At 40.9% G+C, this 17,817-nt stretch overlaps 1 protein-coding gene across 1 annotated transcript; it reads right to left on the bottom strand.

Moving 5' to 3' along the window:
- Window positions 1-8,644: 8,644 nt before the first annotated feature.
- On the bottom strand, window positions 8,645-17,265 carry LOC109069657 (sialidase-1-like). The gene is made up of 6 exons (XM_042745578.1): window positions 17,078-17,265; window positions 16,146-16,335; window positions 15,778-16,040; window positions 10,003-10,185; window positions 9,658-9,877; window positions 8,645-9,308 (listed from the first exon to the last, which is right to left on the bottom strand). Exons 1-6 carry the CDS (start codon window positions 17,141-17,143, stop codon window positions 9,088-9,090), a joined length of 1,143 nt encoding a protein of 380 aa, XP_042601512.1. The 5' UTR covers window positions 17,144-17,265; the 3' UTR covers window positions 8,645-9,087.
- Between the last annotated feature and the right edge of the window lie 552 nt (window positions 17,266-17,817).

Consider the following 17,817-nt stretch of genomic DNA (forward strand, 5'->3'; position numbering starts at 1 on the left):
CCTGAGAGGACAAGGCTTTCACGAACAGGTGTAACTTGATCATATCTGCCCACTTTTTACCAAATTATTTTATTAAAGATGATTTCCTTTGTTTTACACTGTCAAAAAATACCTGGCTGATCCTAGATGTGTCAGTGGTTAGATAAAAATATGGTATTAGCTTGTTTTGGGTATTATGTTTTTAAAGGTTAGTATTACACTGAATACAATTATTATTATTACTTATTTTTATTTTTTGAATGGTAGTGTCAATGCATGCAATATATCAAATCTGTATCTTAAAATCTTAAATGTACAGTAGGCCTACATGGATAAAAAAACAAACATTGCTATGCAGTTTTGTAATTCATTTAAAATATTTGTACATTTAAAGTAGTGCTTTTGTCTTAGTCACAACAAAACACACCTTTGATTTGTCATCGTGATCCAGTGCATCATTGATTTCAGACTAACTCACACTAATCCACGAAACATAGACATAAAAATGTGCCAAATGGGGCACGAGCGCACACACACACACACACACACACACACACACACACACACACACACACACACACACACACACACACACACACACACACACACACACACAGCAGTGGCGGTGCTTTCAGTGCCCATGAGTAACAAGAAAACCATCCTTGCAATTCATTGTTTAAACATTTAATAGCCAGATGAGTAAATGAGTGAATGCATGATTAAAAAATAAATTGGAAAAAGCTACAAAATCACGTGTGTACAAGTAGTCATGTACAATTTTTGACAATGTGCATGTCTAGAAAATAACAGAAAACTCTATTATGATGTTACACATGAACTGTGTATGTAATTATTTTTCATGTCATTAGAATTGGAGTTTACCTTTGGCCAACAATATTTTTGAATATTAGACAGAGTGAAATTCCAATCCAGATAACTCGGTATAGCAGGGACGTGCAGAGAGTTCCTCGGGGGCTCAAATGTAAAATGGGGCAATGTAAAAAAAAAAAAAAAAATATATATATATATATATATATATATATATAGGTCAAAAGTTTGGATACATTACTATTTTATATGTTTAAGTTAATTATGGTCATCAAGCCTGCATTTATTTGATCAAAATTTTAATATACTTTAAAATAAATTTAATGCAATGCCAATTTATTATCAATGTTGGAAACCTGTGACTTACACTTTTTCACCTGTGATTAATTGATAAATAAAAAATTAAAAAAGAACAGCATTTAAAATATAACGTTTGTAACAATATACACTACCATTCAAAAGCTTGAGGTCAGTAATTTTTTTTTTTTTTTTGAAAGAAATTACGTTTTTATTTAGCAAGGACTTGTTAAATTGATAGAAACAGTGATAGTAAAGATTAATATTATTAGAAAATATCTCTATTTGGAATTAATGCTGTTCTTTTTAACTTTTCATTTATCAACAAACCTCAAAAAAGTAGGCTTATCACAGAACAAACACACACACACACACACACACACAAAAAATAACACTTATAATAAAAAAAAAACACTGATAATAAATCAGCATATTAGAATGATTTCTTAAGAATCATGTAAGACTGAAGATTTGTATAATGTTGATGAAAATTCAGCTTTGCATGACAGAATAGATATATATATATATATATATATATATATATATATTTTTTTTTTTTTATTATTATTATTATTTTTTTTGAAGTATATTAAAATAGAAAAAAAAACACATTCTTTTAAATTGAGTACAATTTAATTATTCTTTTCTGTATTTTTGTTCAAATAAATAAAGGCTTGATGAGCATAAGACACTTTAATGCTGCATAAATATTAAAAACGGTAATATAATAAAGTCCTTTCACGTCACCATTTCGCCCGCCTACACTTCACATAATAGGCCTGTAGGTGGCACTTGGCCTTCATTATTTATGATAGTTTCATGAAATAGTAAACGGTGTAAATGTAAGAAAATTGAATACTGGTTACCATTATTGCGATTTTTGGCGCTGCATGGTTTCGTGCAGTGCTTTGTAGTTATTTAGCATCCATTTTCTCAGCGATGTAATTTGATTTATAAAGTGAGACAAACAGCAGATCCAGATCGCTCCACAAATGTAAACTCGTCTGTCCATGTAATTTTCAACTGATTCATGAATAAGAATGGAAAATGACCACTCCACCTCACATTATTGTCCAATGAAATTTGAACTTCTTGTGCCAGATCATGATTGGTTGGTGTATTATACATGACAAACGGGCATTGATGAATTATGTAATATTCTAAAATAATTAACTCGACACACTAGCTTCAATTATTTATGAAAAAAAGTTTAAAATATTGTTTAGTTTATTTGTTCCTTCCGGCGACCCATAGGCACTCACTGAAAGGCCAGCGTGATTTCACCAAGTACAACATGTTCCTGGAACAACAATCCAATCAACCAATCAGAATTGAGATATAACTTTTCAGGAAATATCTGTTTTAGGCTTACAACCAGGGTTAGGTGCTCCTACACCCTTGTTTATCAGCTATCATTCCCACTGATTTTAGGAATATATTGTGGGTAGGAATATGAAATAAATGTTTTTTCTAATACACTTACAATTATTTTATTCAATACTTTTTTTAAAATCTCCATTTGCCAATTAAATAACAGATCTGAGTTTTCTCCTATAATGCCTGATAAGTTTGGAGAACATGTGACAAAAGATCAGAGACCATTCCTTCAGAGAGAATCTCTCCAGATCTTTTCAATACTAAGGTCCAAGTTCATGTACTCTCAAGTTGACCCCACTCTTTTTCTATAGAGTTCAGGTCAGGGAACTGGGATGGCCATCGTTTTTTGTTCAGTGACCCATGTTTGTTTTGAATCCGATGTTTGTTTTAAGATCATTGTCCTGCTGGAAGATCCAAACATGGCCCATTATAAGATTTCTAGCAGGGACAGTCAGGATTTTAGTTTTATCTGTTGCTGTTTGCAGGAATTCATGATGCTATGATTGCAAGATGCCATGTATCTGAAAAAGATGTCTATGACCTCCGGCAGGAAAATAGGCCTCAACATTAAAGTTTGAAGTTCCAGCAGTGTCTAGTTTGTTTTTGGATGAGTGAGGAGGGTTTTTCTTTAAAACCCTCCCAAATAACCTGTGATGCTGAAGGTGCTGTTTGATCATTTTTTCGTGAGGCTTTCTGAACCCGAGACTGAACTATTCTCTGCAGTTCTCCAGCTGTGTTCCTCGGACAGTTTTTGGCTACTCAAACTCTTGCTTAAAGAGATTATTTATTATTACAATTATTTTGACCCATTTTTACACACCAGGAAATGTATGAAACATATGGAATATGCATACCTACACTAACCAATGTCCTAACTGAGTCTAGAGCACTTCAAATCATCAAGGGATCAAAAAGAAGTTGAAGTTACAAACTAACAAACAAAAGAAATTCAAACAAAGCTTTGTAATGTAAAATAAAAGAATACAGATCCACAACATACCAGAGCAACAAAACAAAAGCAGGGTACATTCTGGATTATGTTTTATAAAGGTTAAGTCTGACCTCAACCTCGTATAAAATTGTGGAGTGAAGTAAAAGAGCATTTAAGTGAAGGCAATGAAATATACATGAACTGAAATCAATTTGCATAGGAATGTGCTAAACGCCCACTATGCTACAGCAAGCATTTCACAGACATTGTGAATGTTTCTTTGATCACATTGTGGGGTAACATTTAAACAAAGAAACGAAAAAGAAGACAACAAAATAATTGCTTATTTAGAATTTTGCTAATACTGTTTTATTAATATTGGCGCCAAAATAATTTTGTTTGTATTTCTACTTTATATTCATAGTATCTGCAACCAACGATATTCTGTGAATAAAGCTGAAAGCCATTCAATGATATGGAATAAGATTATTTAAACTGAATTATTTTAGCTGTTGACCAAAGCATATTCAAGTTACAGTTATATAATGGACTTATAATTAATAATATGGGCTTGAAGTGCACAATCTGAGCTTTAATTTTGAGGCTATTCTCATCAAAATTGGAGGAAAGGTTAAGGAATTGCTGATCTTTAATATTTACCTCCGCCCTTTTTCAATAAGTAATCGGACAATTGACTCAAAAGCTGTTTCATGGACAGGCGTGGGCTATTCTTTCATTAATTCTTCATCAGATAAGCAGGTAAAAGGTCTGGAGTTGATTCCGATCTAAATCTGTAGGAAAATTGTGTCGGTGTACAAATATGAGCTGTCCCTTTGCGCCACCAGGTGGAGATTTCACTAATGAGTTTCTATGAAGGCATGCATACTGTATACTTCAAACAAATGACAAGCACCGATCACTTTGATAAATTTTTGGTAGTTTTGATGCCATGAGCCAGTTTTGATGACTGTGCAATAATCATAAATATAGACTAATTAATGATCAGTTATAGCCTAATACAAGACTTGTCCACTTTGGATAAAAGCATCAGCTAAATAAGATACAAAAGCTCAGACAAGGAGTGGATAAATATAGTAGAAAGATAGAAAAAGAGAAAACTACCCATCTAGAAAGTAACATAAGAAGCTTTCTTTTGCAGACTCATTTTTTTCACCAGAGCACCACAAAACAAGCAGTAGCCTGAAAAATTCTTAAATCAAGATACTTTTTCTAGATAAGCAAAACAACATAAGATATTTAGTGTTGTTTCCAGGGGGGGGGGAGCTAATTTAAGTGAATTTTGCTTAAAACAAGTAAAATCTGCCAGTGGGGCAAGTAAAATATTCTTAAAACAATAGTATTTTACTTACCCCAATGGCAGATAATTTTACTTGTTTTAAGCAAAAGTCACTTAATTTCGTTTTTAGAATAATTCATTTGACATCGCGATGTCAAGCGCTTAGCAGACTATACAGGTCCTTCTCAAAAAATTAGCATATTGTGAAAAAGTTCATTATTTTCCCTAATGTAATGATAAAAATTTAACTTTCATATATTTTAGATTCATTGCACACCAACTGAAATATTTCAGGTCTTTTATTGTTTTAATACTGATGATTTTGGCATACAGCTCATGAAAACCCAAAATTCCTATCTCAAAAAATATTTCATCCGACCAATAAAAGAAAAGTGTTTTTAATACAAAAAAAGGTCAACCTTCAAATAATTATGTTCAGTTATGCACTCAATACTTGGTTGGGAATCCTTTTGCAGAAATGACTGCTTCAGTGCGGCGTGGCATGGAGGCAATCAGCCTGTGTCACTGCTGAGGTGTTATGGAGGCCCAGGATGCTTCGATAGCGGCCTTAAGCTCATCCAGAGTGTTGGGTCTTGCGTCTCCCAACTTTCTCTTCACAATATCCCACAGATTCTCTATGGGGTTCAGGTCAGGAGAGTTGGCAGGCCAATTGAGCACAGTAATACCATGGTCAGTAAACCATTCACCAGTGGTTTTGGCACTGTGAGCAGGTGAACGAAATCTTCATCTCCATAAAGCTTTTCAGCAGATGGAAGCATGAAGTGCTCTAAAATCTCCTGATAGCTAGCTGCATTGACCCTGCCCTTGATAAAACACAGTGGACCAACACCAGCAGCTGACATGGCACCCCAGACCATCACTGACTGTGGGTACTTGACACTGGACTTCAGGCATTTTGGCATTTCCTTCTCCCCAGTCTTCCTCCAGACTCTGGCACCTTGATTTCCGAATGACATGCAAAATTTGCTTTCATCCGAAAAAAAGTACTTTGGACCACTGAGCAACAGTCCAGTGCTGCTTCTCTGTAGCCCAGGTCAGGCGCTTCTGCCGCTGTTTCTGGTTCAAAAGCACACGCCTCTGCACGGTGGCTCTGGATGTTTCTACTCCAGACTCAGTCCACTGCTTCCGCAGGTCCCCCAAGGTCTGGAATCGGTCCTTCTCCACAATCTTCCTCAGGGTCCGGTCACCTCTTCTCGTTGTGCAGCGTTTTTTGCCACACTTTTTCCTTCCCACAGACTTCCCACTGAGGTGCCTTGATACAGCACTCTGGGAACAGCTATTCGTTCAGAAATTTCTTTCTGTGTCTTACCCTCTCGCTTGAGGGTGTCAATGATGGCCTTCTGGACAGCAGTCAGGTCGGCAGTCTAACCCATGATTGCGGTTTTGAGTAATGAACCAGGCTGGGAGTTTTTAAAAGCCTCAGGAATCTTTTGCAGGTGTTTAGAGTTAATTAGTTGATTCAGATGATTAGGTTAATAGCTCGTTAAAGAGAACCTTTTCATGATATGCTAATTTTTTGAGATAGGAATTTTGGGTTTTCATGAGCTGTATGCCAAAATCATCAGTATTAAAACAATAAAAGACCTGAAATATTTAAGTTGGTGTGCAATGAATCTAAAATATATGAAAGTAAAATTTTTATCATTACATTATGGAAAATAATGAACTTTTTCACAATATGCTAATTTTTTGAGAAGGACCTGTAGATGTTGAAGAGGCATGCACATTTTGACAGCCTAAAAATTGACTTGTCACATGAATGACTGTAAATAATTAATTAACGAAATATACCGTATCCTAACTGCTTGAGCTTGAACAGATTTGTCATCATCATTATTTTTTTAAAGGGGTCAATGGATGCCCATTTTCCACAAGTAAATATGATTCTTCTGGGTCTAAATGAAAAGTCTGTAACATAGTTTGGTTAAAATTTCTCAATGGTAGTGTAAAAAACATTTTTTTTTTTCCTGTCAAAAACAGCTCTTTTCAGAGAAAGACGTTTTGTAGCATTTTCCTTTAAATGTTAATGAGCTCTGCTGACCCCGCCCTTCTCCTGAGCTGCTCTCACTGTTTAGTTTAGCCGCATTTATTGTAAAACTTGCCAGTTAGCACATTATTAGGAAAGGCGATTTTTTTAAAGACTCATTGAAAAACCTTATACTCACTTCTTCTGGATGTGAGGCTGGATCACTAATGATTTGCGTGAACATAGACGCATTTAGGTAGAACTTTATCCACTGCGTCTTCAGCGGCTCAGATGTCGGGAGTAAATGACAACGGCTATGTTCATTATGATTATTACATCCAACTACAGAACACCTCAATCGCTTAAGAGCCATTCTTGTCTTCATCTGCTCTGGTGGTGAAACAATGGTGGACTATGACAGTCTCTCAGGGCGGAGCTAAGGTAAGACACCAGTCCAGTCTGTCAATCCACTGAGAGTGCATTCAGAAGCTCGCAGGCAATCGGGGAGACGTCAAGAGAGAAGCCCATAGAAGCCCTGGCATTACATTTTAAAATACTATACAAAATAATTAATCAGAATACTTACTCCTGCTCACTCACGCCAAAGAACTCCCCGCTCAAGCTCGCCGTCTCTGCAAGATTAACGATGGCAGTTTGCACGCACAGCTACTAGAAGATTTACATCTGTCAGACAGGTTGCTGACGTCATCAAGCTTAGTTTGAGTCTGCGCGTCAGAAACGGAAGTGCTAAAAATCACTTAAAATGGGCTTTCACTTGTCTCAATTGAGTTCCAGTTGGGTCGCTGTGTCCATTTCTTTTACTGTCTATGGGATTACTGATGTAAAGGCTTAATTTCCGTTCTAATTAATCCATATTGCGCAAAAGGTGTGCAGAATCGTGCTCCTTGAATGCACTCTCAGTGGCTTATGATATGATTGGTTGAATGGTAAGCTCGCATCTGATTGGCTAAAGAGTATGACAGACCCACGTGGGAAGAGAGCTCTGCCAGTAAAGTCTCAAAAACATACACACAAATCCGAGTGGATTCGTAGTAAATGACGATTTGTACATTCAGACACTCGTACATTTTAAACATTCAAAGGTTTTTGTGCACAGTTGTATATCTACGAATTGTGTTTTGCATTTGTGAAATGTATTTTATGAATATATAATTTTATTTTGCGCATGTGAATTGCTTTTTGTGAATATATATTTTTTTTGTGTGTACGTGAATTAGGTTTCATGCATGTAAAATTGTCTACGCATGTGTGAATCGTGTTTTTTGCGTGAATTATATTTGAAACTAATCTGCTTCCATAAGTCTGTGCTGAAACTCTACTGTCAATCAAACTATCGTGGGAGGGGCCTACTTTTGTGACGTCACACAGATAGGCATCTGATCGGCTCGTTTTGAGAAAAAGTGAAAAAGTGAAGTGACGTGACATTCAGCCAAGTATGGTGACCCATACTCAGAATTCGTGCTCTGCATTTAACCCATCCGAAGTGCACACACACAGAGCAGTGAACACACACACACTGTGAACACACACCCGGAGAAGTGGGCAGCCATTTTATGCTGCGGCGCCCGGGGAGCAGTTGGGGGTTCGATGCCTTGCTCAAGGTGCACCTAAGTCATGGTATTGAAGGTGGAGAGAGAACTGTACATGCACTCCCCCCCACCCACAATTCCTGCCGGCCCGAGACTCGAACTCACAACCCTTCGATTGGGAGTCCGACTCTCTAACCATTAGGCCACGACTTCCCCAGAAAGGGGAAATGATTAAGATTAAAAAAAAAAAAGTAAAAAAACACTGGGTGGATTTTTATGATTATAGGGTGGTTGTGTACGCACACTGCCAGGACACATTTCAGTTCAAACAACTTGTAAAAGTGCATGTAGCACCCAATGACTTCTTTAATCATAAAAAATGGCTTGTTATTCCCCACTAAAATGAGTATTTTTATGTTATATATTTTAAGTTTTAAAATTTAATTTATTTTGCTTAACTGCAAATATGTAAATTGCTGTGTATTCCTTCCATGAAAGGTGTCTTTCATTGCAACAAAATGCTGTATTAGGCTCACTTAATTTACATATATAACTAGATAAAAGGATAAGCATACAATATAAAAAACCAGGTTCTACAACCTTAGACAAGCTTGCATGCCACTGTATTTCCATATTTCTAAATTCATAATTAGTGAAATAATAGACAGGTGTGGTAAGACAAATGAAAACATTGTTTTTTAAAAATTAAGGAGATGAGACAGACAATTATTTTGACCAAATACTGAAACCCATCTTTACCTAAATACTGATTTTAAGAAGTAAGCAACTTGATCAAGCTGTTTTTTCTCTCTAAAATGAATCAGCCCATCAGTGACTTTCTTCACTGGTCGCTGTACAGGTCAATTTTCACAAGGGAGATGGACTCAAAATAGTCTTTTTGGCCTTTCTCATAGATGACATAGATGTATTTATGATCCACGGTTTCATTGCCTTTAAGTGACGTTATACATGAGTATCCACTTGGCCCGGCCCAGATCTTCAGAGTATCTTTCACCCATGATTTACCGCGATTCAGAGACCAGCGAAGGGTGAGGTTCACTCCTGAGGAAAACAACACCACAGTTAAAGTAGCTTATAGCCACATGTACGCACATGAATGAGCTATTACATGTGCTGCTCTCTCAATGCACAGACAAAACCAAAGACATCAGAATCAAAACAACAGAGAGAAATCATATAGAATCAAGGTATGTGGGTATATAAATCAAGAGTTCACAGAAGACCTGAAGAAGAAAGTAGTTTGTTACTAAATCTTTCTCTCACAATACTACAGCACTGCACATTTTGGAGATCTCCCTAATGAGGTGTGTTAAAAGACAGAGCTCCATAACGTGCAGTACTGTGGTACTCCATGACCAGGATGGAGAAACACAGATATCATCATGCTCACTGCTGTTAGCATTGGCTGGGTTGGTGAAGTAAAGCACTCCTTCCTTCTCTAAAGCTCCAGCTGCGACCGCAGAATCCTTTAGTGTGTGATCAAACACCAGCTCCTCCACCGGCAGAGACTCTCCTCCATCCAGACTGCGTACAACAATGCGACAGCGGCAGTGGTAGTGATTTTGGTTGCGCACATTAATCACGATGCTGCCATCATCCAGCTCCACTGGCTTTGAGGAAACACAAGACAGAAGTCTGAAGATTTTACAAACTCTTCTGATCCATATTTCTGTCACACAACCACCAATGCAATAATTTCTAGAACAGAATAGAGAAAAGTTCATCATCTTCCTACCTGACACTCATCTGGTTCAAAGTCAAGGTCGTTTTTGGGCTGGTTGTAGGGAATGCTCTTCAGTTCACCTCCGTATCTCCATGTGTTTCCATGATCATCACTCAGGATACAAAACACTCCGTCTCCAGCCAAGCTGCCGTGGCCACACACCACCAGACGCCCAACAGCGGGCGGATGACGTTTCTGTAAGCACCATTAGATAAATACATAATCTGAGATCACCAAGAATCATTTAATGAAATGAGTATTTTGCACAGTCGGTGGTATCTTTTTTAATTTACATAAACCCAATGCTAAGTGGCAAGAAAAAAACTAAATAAACTATAATAGGATGCTTTTTATGTCACTCAGACTAAGTTTGGTTAGTGCAATAGTCTTAAGACTGACGGCAGAAGGTCTGGGAACCATGTGCATTTTGAATAGCCAAGACTGACTATTTGGGATATCGCTTCGATAGACCAATCTACTTCGAGTGTAAACTAAACGAACCAATGCACATTGACATGCAATTATTGCATCCAGCTGCCGCTGATCACAGCGTGAGTATAATAAGGCAGCTGGTGCAATGCATACCAGGTTTTTGCTGAGGAGCCGAGCCGGAGACCCGGCGGCTCAGCGGTGGTACAGCAACCATGGCGACGGGACGTCTCCATTCCCTAGTAGTTCCACTCACCATTGTCAAAGCACTACCTCACTGAGTGAGATTGGATTACACTGGGAAAACGTACCCGTTCCGCTTGGAACAGGGATGCTGCGGAAGCCCCATCCTTCCCGAAGGAGTTTTCGGAAGCAAATACACATATAGCATCCGTTTAGGTGTATATGGAGAAATTTAAGGTGATTCAAGCCCTCTTGGGAAGGCAGAAGTCTGCCGGGGAAACACAGGCTCTAAGGCTATACCGTGGACTATACGCATATGAGTACCGCTTAGGTCTCATTATGGAACCCAGCCTTCCATGGTTTTCACGGATTCATCATGAAGGCCTGGCGCCAGACGTTCCGCCGCGTCCAGCTGCCTAGGGTGATGGAGGATCTCAACAGGGTCTACAGTACGGACACTCTGGAGCAGTTTTAGCAAGCCGACACTAACCAGGGCCTCTCGGTCCCACAACCCGTTTGAGGTGAGAACACAGGAGGATACCAGCTCTACACGAAGGCTATAGAACCTAGCGAACATGTTAGGGGTCGCCCAGCCCGCAGCTCTACAAATATCTGTCAGCGAGGTACCATGAGCCAGCACCCAGGAGGATGCAACACTTCTAGTTGAGTGAGCTCGCAACCTGAACAGGCAGGGCACACCCTGTGCCTGATAAGCCAGGGTTATGGCATCCACAATCCAGTGGGCCATCCTCTGCTTAGAGATGGCATTCCCCTTCTGCCGGCCTCCGTAACAGACAAAGAGCTGGTCTGAGGTCCTGAGCTTAGTGTCCAGTCTATGTAGCATCTCAATGCTGGGACGTGACAGAGCAAAGCCAGGGCTGGGTCTGCCTCCTCCAGGGGCAGCGCTTGCAGGTTCACCACTTGGTCTTTGAATTGTAGTGGGAACCTTGGGCATGTAGCCAGGCCGGGGCCTCAGGATTACCTGGGAGTCAGCCGGCCCAAACGCTAGGCCCGAATCGTCAACCGAAAATGCATGCAGGTCCCATACCCTCTTGATGGAGGCCAGTGCAAGCAGGAGCGGAGTTTTCAATGTAAGAAACTTTAGCTCAACTGAATGCAAAGGCTTGAACGGGCCCCGTTGTAGTGATTTTAGCACTAGAGTCAGGTCCCAAGAGGGTATAGAGGGGGGCCGGGAAGGATTTAATCTAAGGAACCTGATGATGAGGTCATGCTTACCTAAAGACTTCCCATTCACTGGGTCATGCTACGCAGCAATAGCAGGAACCTGGACTTTGAGTGTGGAGGGAGACAGCCTTCGCTCCAGCCCTTGCTGCAGAAAGGAAAGCACGACCACAATCGGGCATCTTCGGGGGTCTTCTCAGCAAGAAGAGCATCACTTGACGAACAGGTTCCACTTCAAGCCGTAAGCATGTCTCGTAGACAGTGCTCTTGTCGAAGTGATGGTGTTCACTACGTCCTGGGGTAGGTCACCTAGAACCTCCACATCCCATCCAGGGACCAGACATGGAGTTTCCAAAGGTCTGGATGCAGGTGCCAAACGGTGCTCCGTCTCTGAGTCAGTAGATCCTTCCTCAAAGAAATCGGCCTAGGAGGGGCTTTCGCGAGGAGCACTAGTTTGGGGAAACAGGCCGAGTGGGCCAATACGGCGCCACTAGCAAGACTTGCTCCTCGTCCTCCTGGACTTTGCACAGTGTCTGTGCGAGAAGGCTCACTGGGGGAAATGCATATTTGCGTAGGCCCCGCGGCCAGCTGTGTGCCAGTGTGTCTGTGCCGAGAGTTCCCTCGGTCAGGGAGTAGAACAACTGGCAGTGAGAGGTCTCTGGAGAAGCAAACAGGTCTACCTGAGCGGCTCCAAACCGTCTCCAAATCAGCTGGACCTTCAGGGGATGGAGTCGCCATTCTCCTGGGAGCATTGCTCGAGACAGCTCCACGGCTGTACGGTTGAGCAGGCCCGGAATGTGAACAGCACGAAGTGACCTCAGAACCTTCCAACTCCAAAGGAGGAGGTGGCGGGCGACGGGAGCGCAGACCACCTTGTCGGTTGATGTACGCAACGGTTGCTGTGTTGTCTGTTGCCTCGTAAGCGACCTTTGAGACGGTTCAGGGCAAGGTGCACTGCTGACAACTCTAGGCAATTGATGTGCCACTGCAGCTGCGGGCCCGTCCAAACCCCTGAAACTGCATGCCCATTGTACGTGGCCCCCCAGCTGGTGGTGGAGGCATCCGTGTAAACCACAGCATGCCTGGAGATCTGCTCTAGGGGCACCCCTGCCTGAAGAAATGCAAGATCTGACCACGGGGTGAGGGTTTGGCGACAGGCCAGTGTAACTTGGACCCGGTGAGTGCCGCGCTTCCACGCCCACCTCGGGACTCGGCCATAAAGCCAGTGCGGGAGCAGTCTCATATGTAACAGGCCGAGCGGTGTAAGTGCCGCTGCAGCCGCCATATGCCCCAGAAGCCTCTGAAAAAGTTTCAGTGGGACCACTGTCCTGCCCTCTGAGGGGAACAAGAGCCATCTCTGCGATTTTCATAAAGACACGGGGAGGCAGGGACAGCCAGAAGGGCAGGACCTTGTACTGATATGCCCGTCCTTCGAATGCAAACTGCAGAAAAGGTCTGTGATATGGAAGGATCGATACATGAAAGTACGTGTCCTTCAGGTCGATTGCTGCAAACCAATCTCGGGGACAGAAGCACCCAAAGATGCATTTCTGCGTCAACATCTTGAACTGTAGCTGATGAAGGACCTGGTTCTAAACTTGCAGATCCAAGATTGGTCGTAACTTTCTTGGGTACAATGAAGTAAGGGCTGTAAAACCCCGTCCTCATATCGGCTGGAGGGACCGTCTCTATCGCATCCTTCGCCAGTAGGACTGCGATCTCTACCCACAGAACAGGGGCATCGGACGCTTTCACTGTAGTGAAGCGTATACCACTGAACTTGGGGGGATGCCGGGCGAACTGAATCGCATAACCACAGCTGATGCTCCGCAGAAGCCAGCGAGAAGGGCTGGGTAGTGCTGACCAGGTGACCAGAAACCGTACAAGCGGGACCAGCAGAACCACAGCTGTACCCGCAGTGAGGCAGCGAGATGGAACACAGGGACCAAACTCGGGCGGCTTGTGAGCGGACCTGAGAGGGGTGTGAGTGTGGGGTGCAAGGCTCACCTGGTTCCACAGGTTGGCAGAGGGTGCGTGAGTAGGGCCTTCGTTGACGCTCTCGAACTGCCCGCTGCTGCCATCTGGCGAAGGAGGAGGTTGAGTGAGGTCCGGTGCTTGGCCGTCCGCAACTCTCCGTGCCCTCCTGGGACCCAGAAATAAAGAAAACCGCTCTCTCGTCGAGATTTCCAGATTCTCCACCCGGCCCTCCTCCAGGGGAGGGAGAGGTGCTTTCACCATCCCTAGAAAGCAGCTACCTCTCTCTGGGTTGCCCGTCCCGGGGCCTCTTGCTCTTCCGCTCACCGCCAGGTTTGACGGGGGCCAGAAATTTGTTCTTTACAAAATGCTCTTTTAGTGCTGAGGCGCACAGGGGAATTGGCCGCTTGCAACACGACAGGGGGTAGTGCAACCTGAAGTGTGCAACCCACTCGACTCGGGAACGACCACCACTGAAGCGCTGTCTCGCCAACACGCGAAGCTTCCGAGAGCGTCCTGAACTCGTAGTTCACAGCAGACACAGTTGAGCAGAACGATACTAACACTCGGCTCCGAAGCGAAAAGCTGGTATGCATTGCACCTGCTGTCTTATTATACTCACGCTATGATCAGCGGCAGCTGGATGCAATAATTGCATGCCAATGTGCATTGACTCGTTTAGTTTACACTCGAAGTAGATTGGTCTATCGAAGCGATATCCCAATTAGTCGGTCACCGACGTGAAGTCGAGAGTGACCGACTGAAAGGGAACTAATAATTATGTATTAATTAAAAAATGATCATCACAAAGTGTGGGTCTCCAACTGTTTCTATATGAATATTCCAGAACATAAACATATTTCAGCTGAGCATTTGTTGGGAGGATTCATGTTATATGAGACAGCCTCCTATTAATGAAATCAGCTTGTTTTGTCTAGGTTTCTGTGTTCATCAAGGACTCTTATTTTGATAGTAATTTTATTTTGCACTATCTGTGTTTTTTTCCTTTTTCCTTTGTTTCTTTTTTGTTTTTGTGAAGGATGTGCTTATGTTTCCATGATTACTAATTTTTTTCTACTTTAGTTTTTGTACGCCCTGTATGTTTAGCCCCGTTTTTCAGTTCAGCATTTGTCTGGTCAAGATAAAGTGTTGCTTTGCTATTCTCAGTTCCCTTGTGATCACAAGTGTTTTGTTTCATTCAACAAATACACTGTGGGCTACCAGATCCTCACCTGACTGCAAACAACCTGTGACACAACTATTAAATTATGTGATCAACGCATTAAATTTAATTTACAAATCATACATACAAAACAAAATTCATAAGTTTTAAACCATAAAGCATACTAGCAACATTTGCTGGTATTAACTGCACTAATGATAAAACACATATATTTAAATTAAATATTTTAAACAAATTGTTTATACATTACACTTAAATAGCTATTCATATAACTTTAATTAAATAAAAAATAGTTTAAAAATTAATCTTTTTTTTTTTGAGTGCATTAGTATCATATGGTTTAAAATATTTGGTACTGTTTGTGCCATTATACTGTACATCACAACCCAAGCTCAAAAGGAGCAGATGTGTCTAAAGGCACGAAGGTCAAATTAGTAAAGTTTTGGTGTAATATCGCTGGCAAAAAAAGGTACAATGTCTACTGTCAATAGTGTAGAGGTGCACAAAACACAGCTCACACTTCAAATCAAGTAGCTTTCTGTTGGTCATCGTAGTGAATTTCAATGACCATCTTGAACCTGATGCGAAATCTGCATAGAGAAATTATTTGCACTCACATTAAATTTCACAGCATGCAAATTCCTATACGAAAACACTAGATTTCATCAATTAAATTTCTTAGAACAATGAAAAATTAAAACATTTTCATAACCATATTCCGCCTGACAGTTGGCCACTTATTGTAGCCACTTACATGGCTGTGTGAGTCTATGGGAGTTGTGAGTGAGGTGTAAATGAGGCCCTCAGATATGAAATAAGGCATCTAAGTGGAATACCTGTATACCAAAGCCAGGTCCAGCAAGAAAACTCATGAGCCCCAGTTGAGGGTTAAGGTTTCGTGGGGCGCTCCAGGTGAACCCATCATCCAGACTCTGCACCATCATTGTGATCGAGGGCTTGCAGTGATAACGGTGGAAACACAATGAGTAGATGACTATCACAGCACCAGTCTCCTCATCCACAACAACCGAACCTAGATTCAACCCATCTACTAGAGATCCATCATCCACTATGAATGAGGTGGGAGACCAGGTGGCTCCTGAGAATGTGTCAGAGGAAAGAGATGGTTGGAGAAGAAAACGGGAATGAAAACACAATCCTGTCTTTTTCACCAGGTGAGCTAGGACGACTCAGTCTGACACACCTCTGTCTGTGGAGCGTCTTAAAGCGATGAACTTAGCTCCGATGTCTTTGAAGGACAGCTTCCGGGCCTCTGCAAAAGCCAGCAGACTTCCCTGAGTAGTGAAGGTGAGCAGGGGAATTCTGTAGGTGTGAACTTCTCCGATTTCACCACTGACCCAGAGCAGCTGCTCATCGATGACAGCTGGATTGATCTACATGTAAAGAAGTAAAGGAATAAAATGATACAGGTCACAACTATGTAATAAATAGCTAAATAAATAAACAAGCTGAGATGAAGCAAGTTGCGTCTACTCTTGAAATACAAGTTCTGTGTTAACATACCAATGAGTCTTGACTACAGATGCAATTTGCTCAGGAAAATATTCAGATCAATGAACATCAGAATTCACATACATTATCCTCATTTAAGACAGTTTTTTATGCAGTACACAATACAATAGCAGCACAAAATAACTGCTAGAGAAAACACTTGTGTATGTGGACTTTTAACACAAACATGTATAGTTACTCATATATAGCCCATAAACTTCCTCTTGTCTTGTGACAACCAGCCACCTCCCCTTGCCAAGTACAGCTACCTTGCCAAATTAATGCGCTTTATTGTGGATTTATTCTTGGAATATTTGTTCGTAATTTGATATTTCTAATCGTCATGCACTCTTAAAAATAAAGGTGCTTCAAACAATGCCATAAAAGAACCGTTTTTGGTTCCACAAAGAACCATTCAGTCAAAGGTTCTTTAAAGAACCATCTCTTTCTTACCTTTTTATAATCTGAAGAACCTTCTTTCGCCACAAAGAACCTTTTCATCAATGTTCAGATGTTAAAGGTTCATTTAGACAAAAAGGTTCTTCTGTGGCATCTGAAGCACCTTTATTTAGAAGATTATATTCAATACATAAGATGTGATTAAACAAAATCGTGTAAGCCTACCGTTTCATTTCGCGCAAACGCACACAACACCGAAAGAAGCAAAATCCGCAAAAGAGCCTGATTCATGGCGACAAGTTTTCTCAAGTCATGTGCGAACTACTGTGATTTTTCCTGAAGGCTATTTAAAGTCTACACAAGCGCTCGACGGAGTCAGCCGACGAATGACAAAAGACGAGAGAACTGGTTTAACAGACCGGTTTAGATGACAGTAATGATACGCGCTAGTAGGCACATCACTGACATGCAAATCTATCAGCTGCACCTTTAGACTTCCTACATGGACACCATTAGATAAAGTCAAATATGGTAAATACTGACAAAAAAAAAATGCCTTGTTTAAATAAGTAAATGTGTCTAAACTGTATATTTGTGTGACAGTTGATATATCATGGCTGTGATAGAAAATGTGACAATCACAAAACAAACAAATCTTGTCCTTCAGGATTAAGTCTGCGTTGACGTTACATAATTTTACAAATTATTTCATAAATATCTCAAAGTGCTGACAGTATAAAAGAGGTTCTTTGTTAAATAACCTCTTCCTTTTTTTTTTCTTTTTTTTTAGAAAGAAATGAATAGGCTACTAACTTTCGTACTATTTATTTATTTACCAAAAGTGGAAGTAAGGTTTTGTAATGTTACTTACAAAAAAAAATTAGTTCTTTAAACTTATCTGACTTCCCATCAGTGAAGAACCAGACTGACCCTGTGGAAGAACAATGCATTTTGATTTCCATAAA

The sequence above is a fragment of the Cyprinus carpio genome, chromosome B19, assembly GCF_018340385.1.
Source record: "Cyprinus carpio isolate SPL01 chromosome B19, ASM1834038v1, whole genome shotgun sequence".
NCBI lineage: Eukaryota > Metazoa > Chordata > Actinopteri > Cypriniformes > Cyprinidae > Cyprinus > Cyprinus carpio.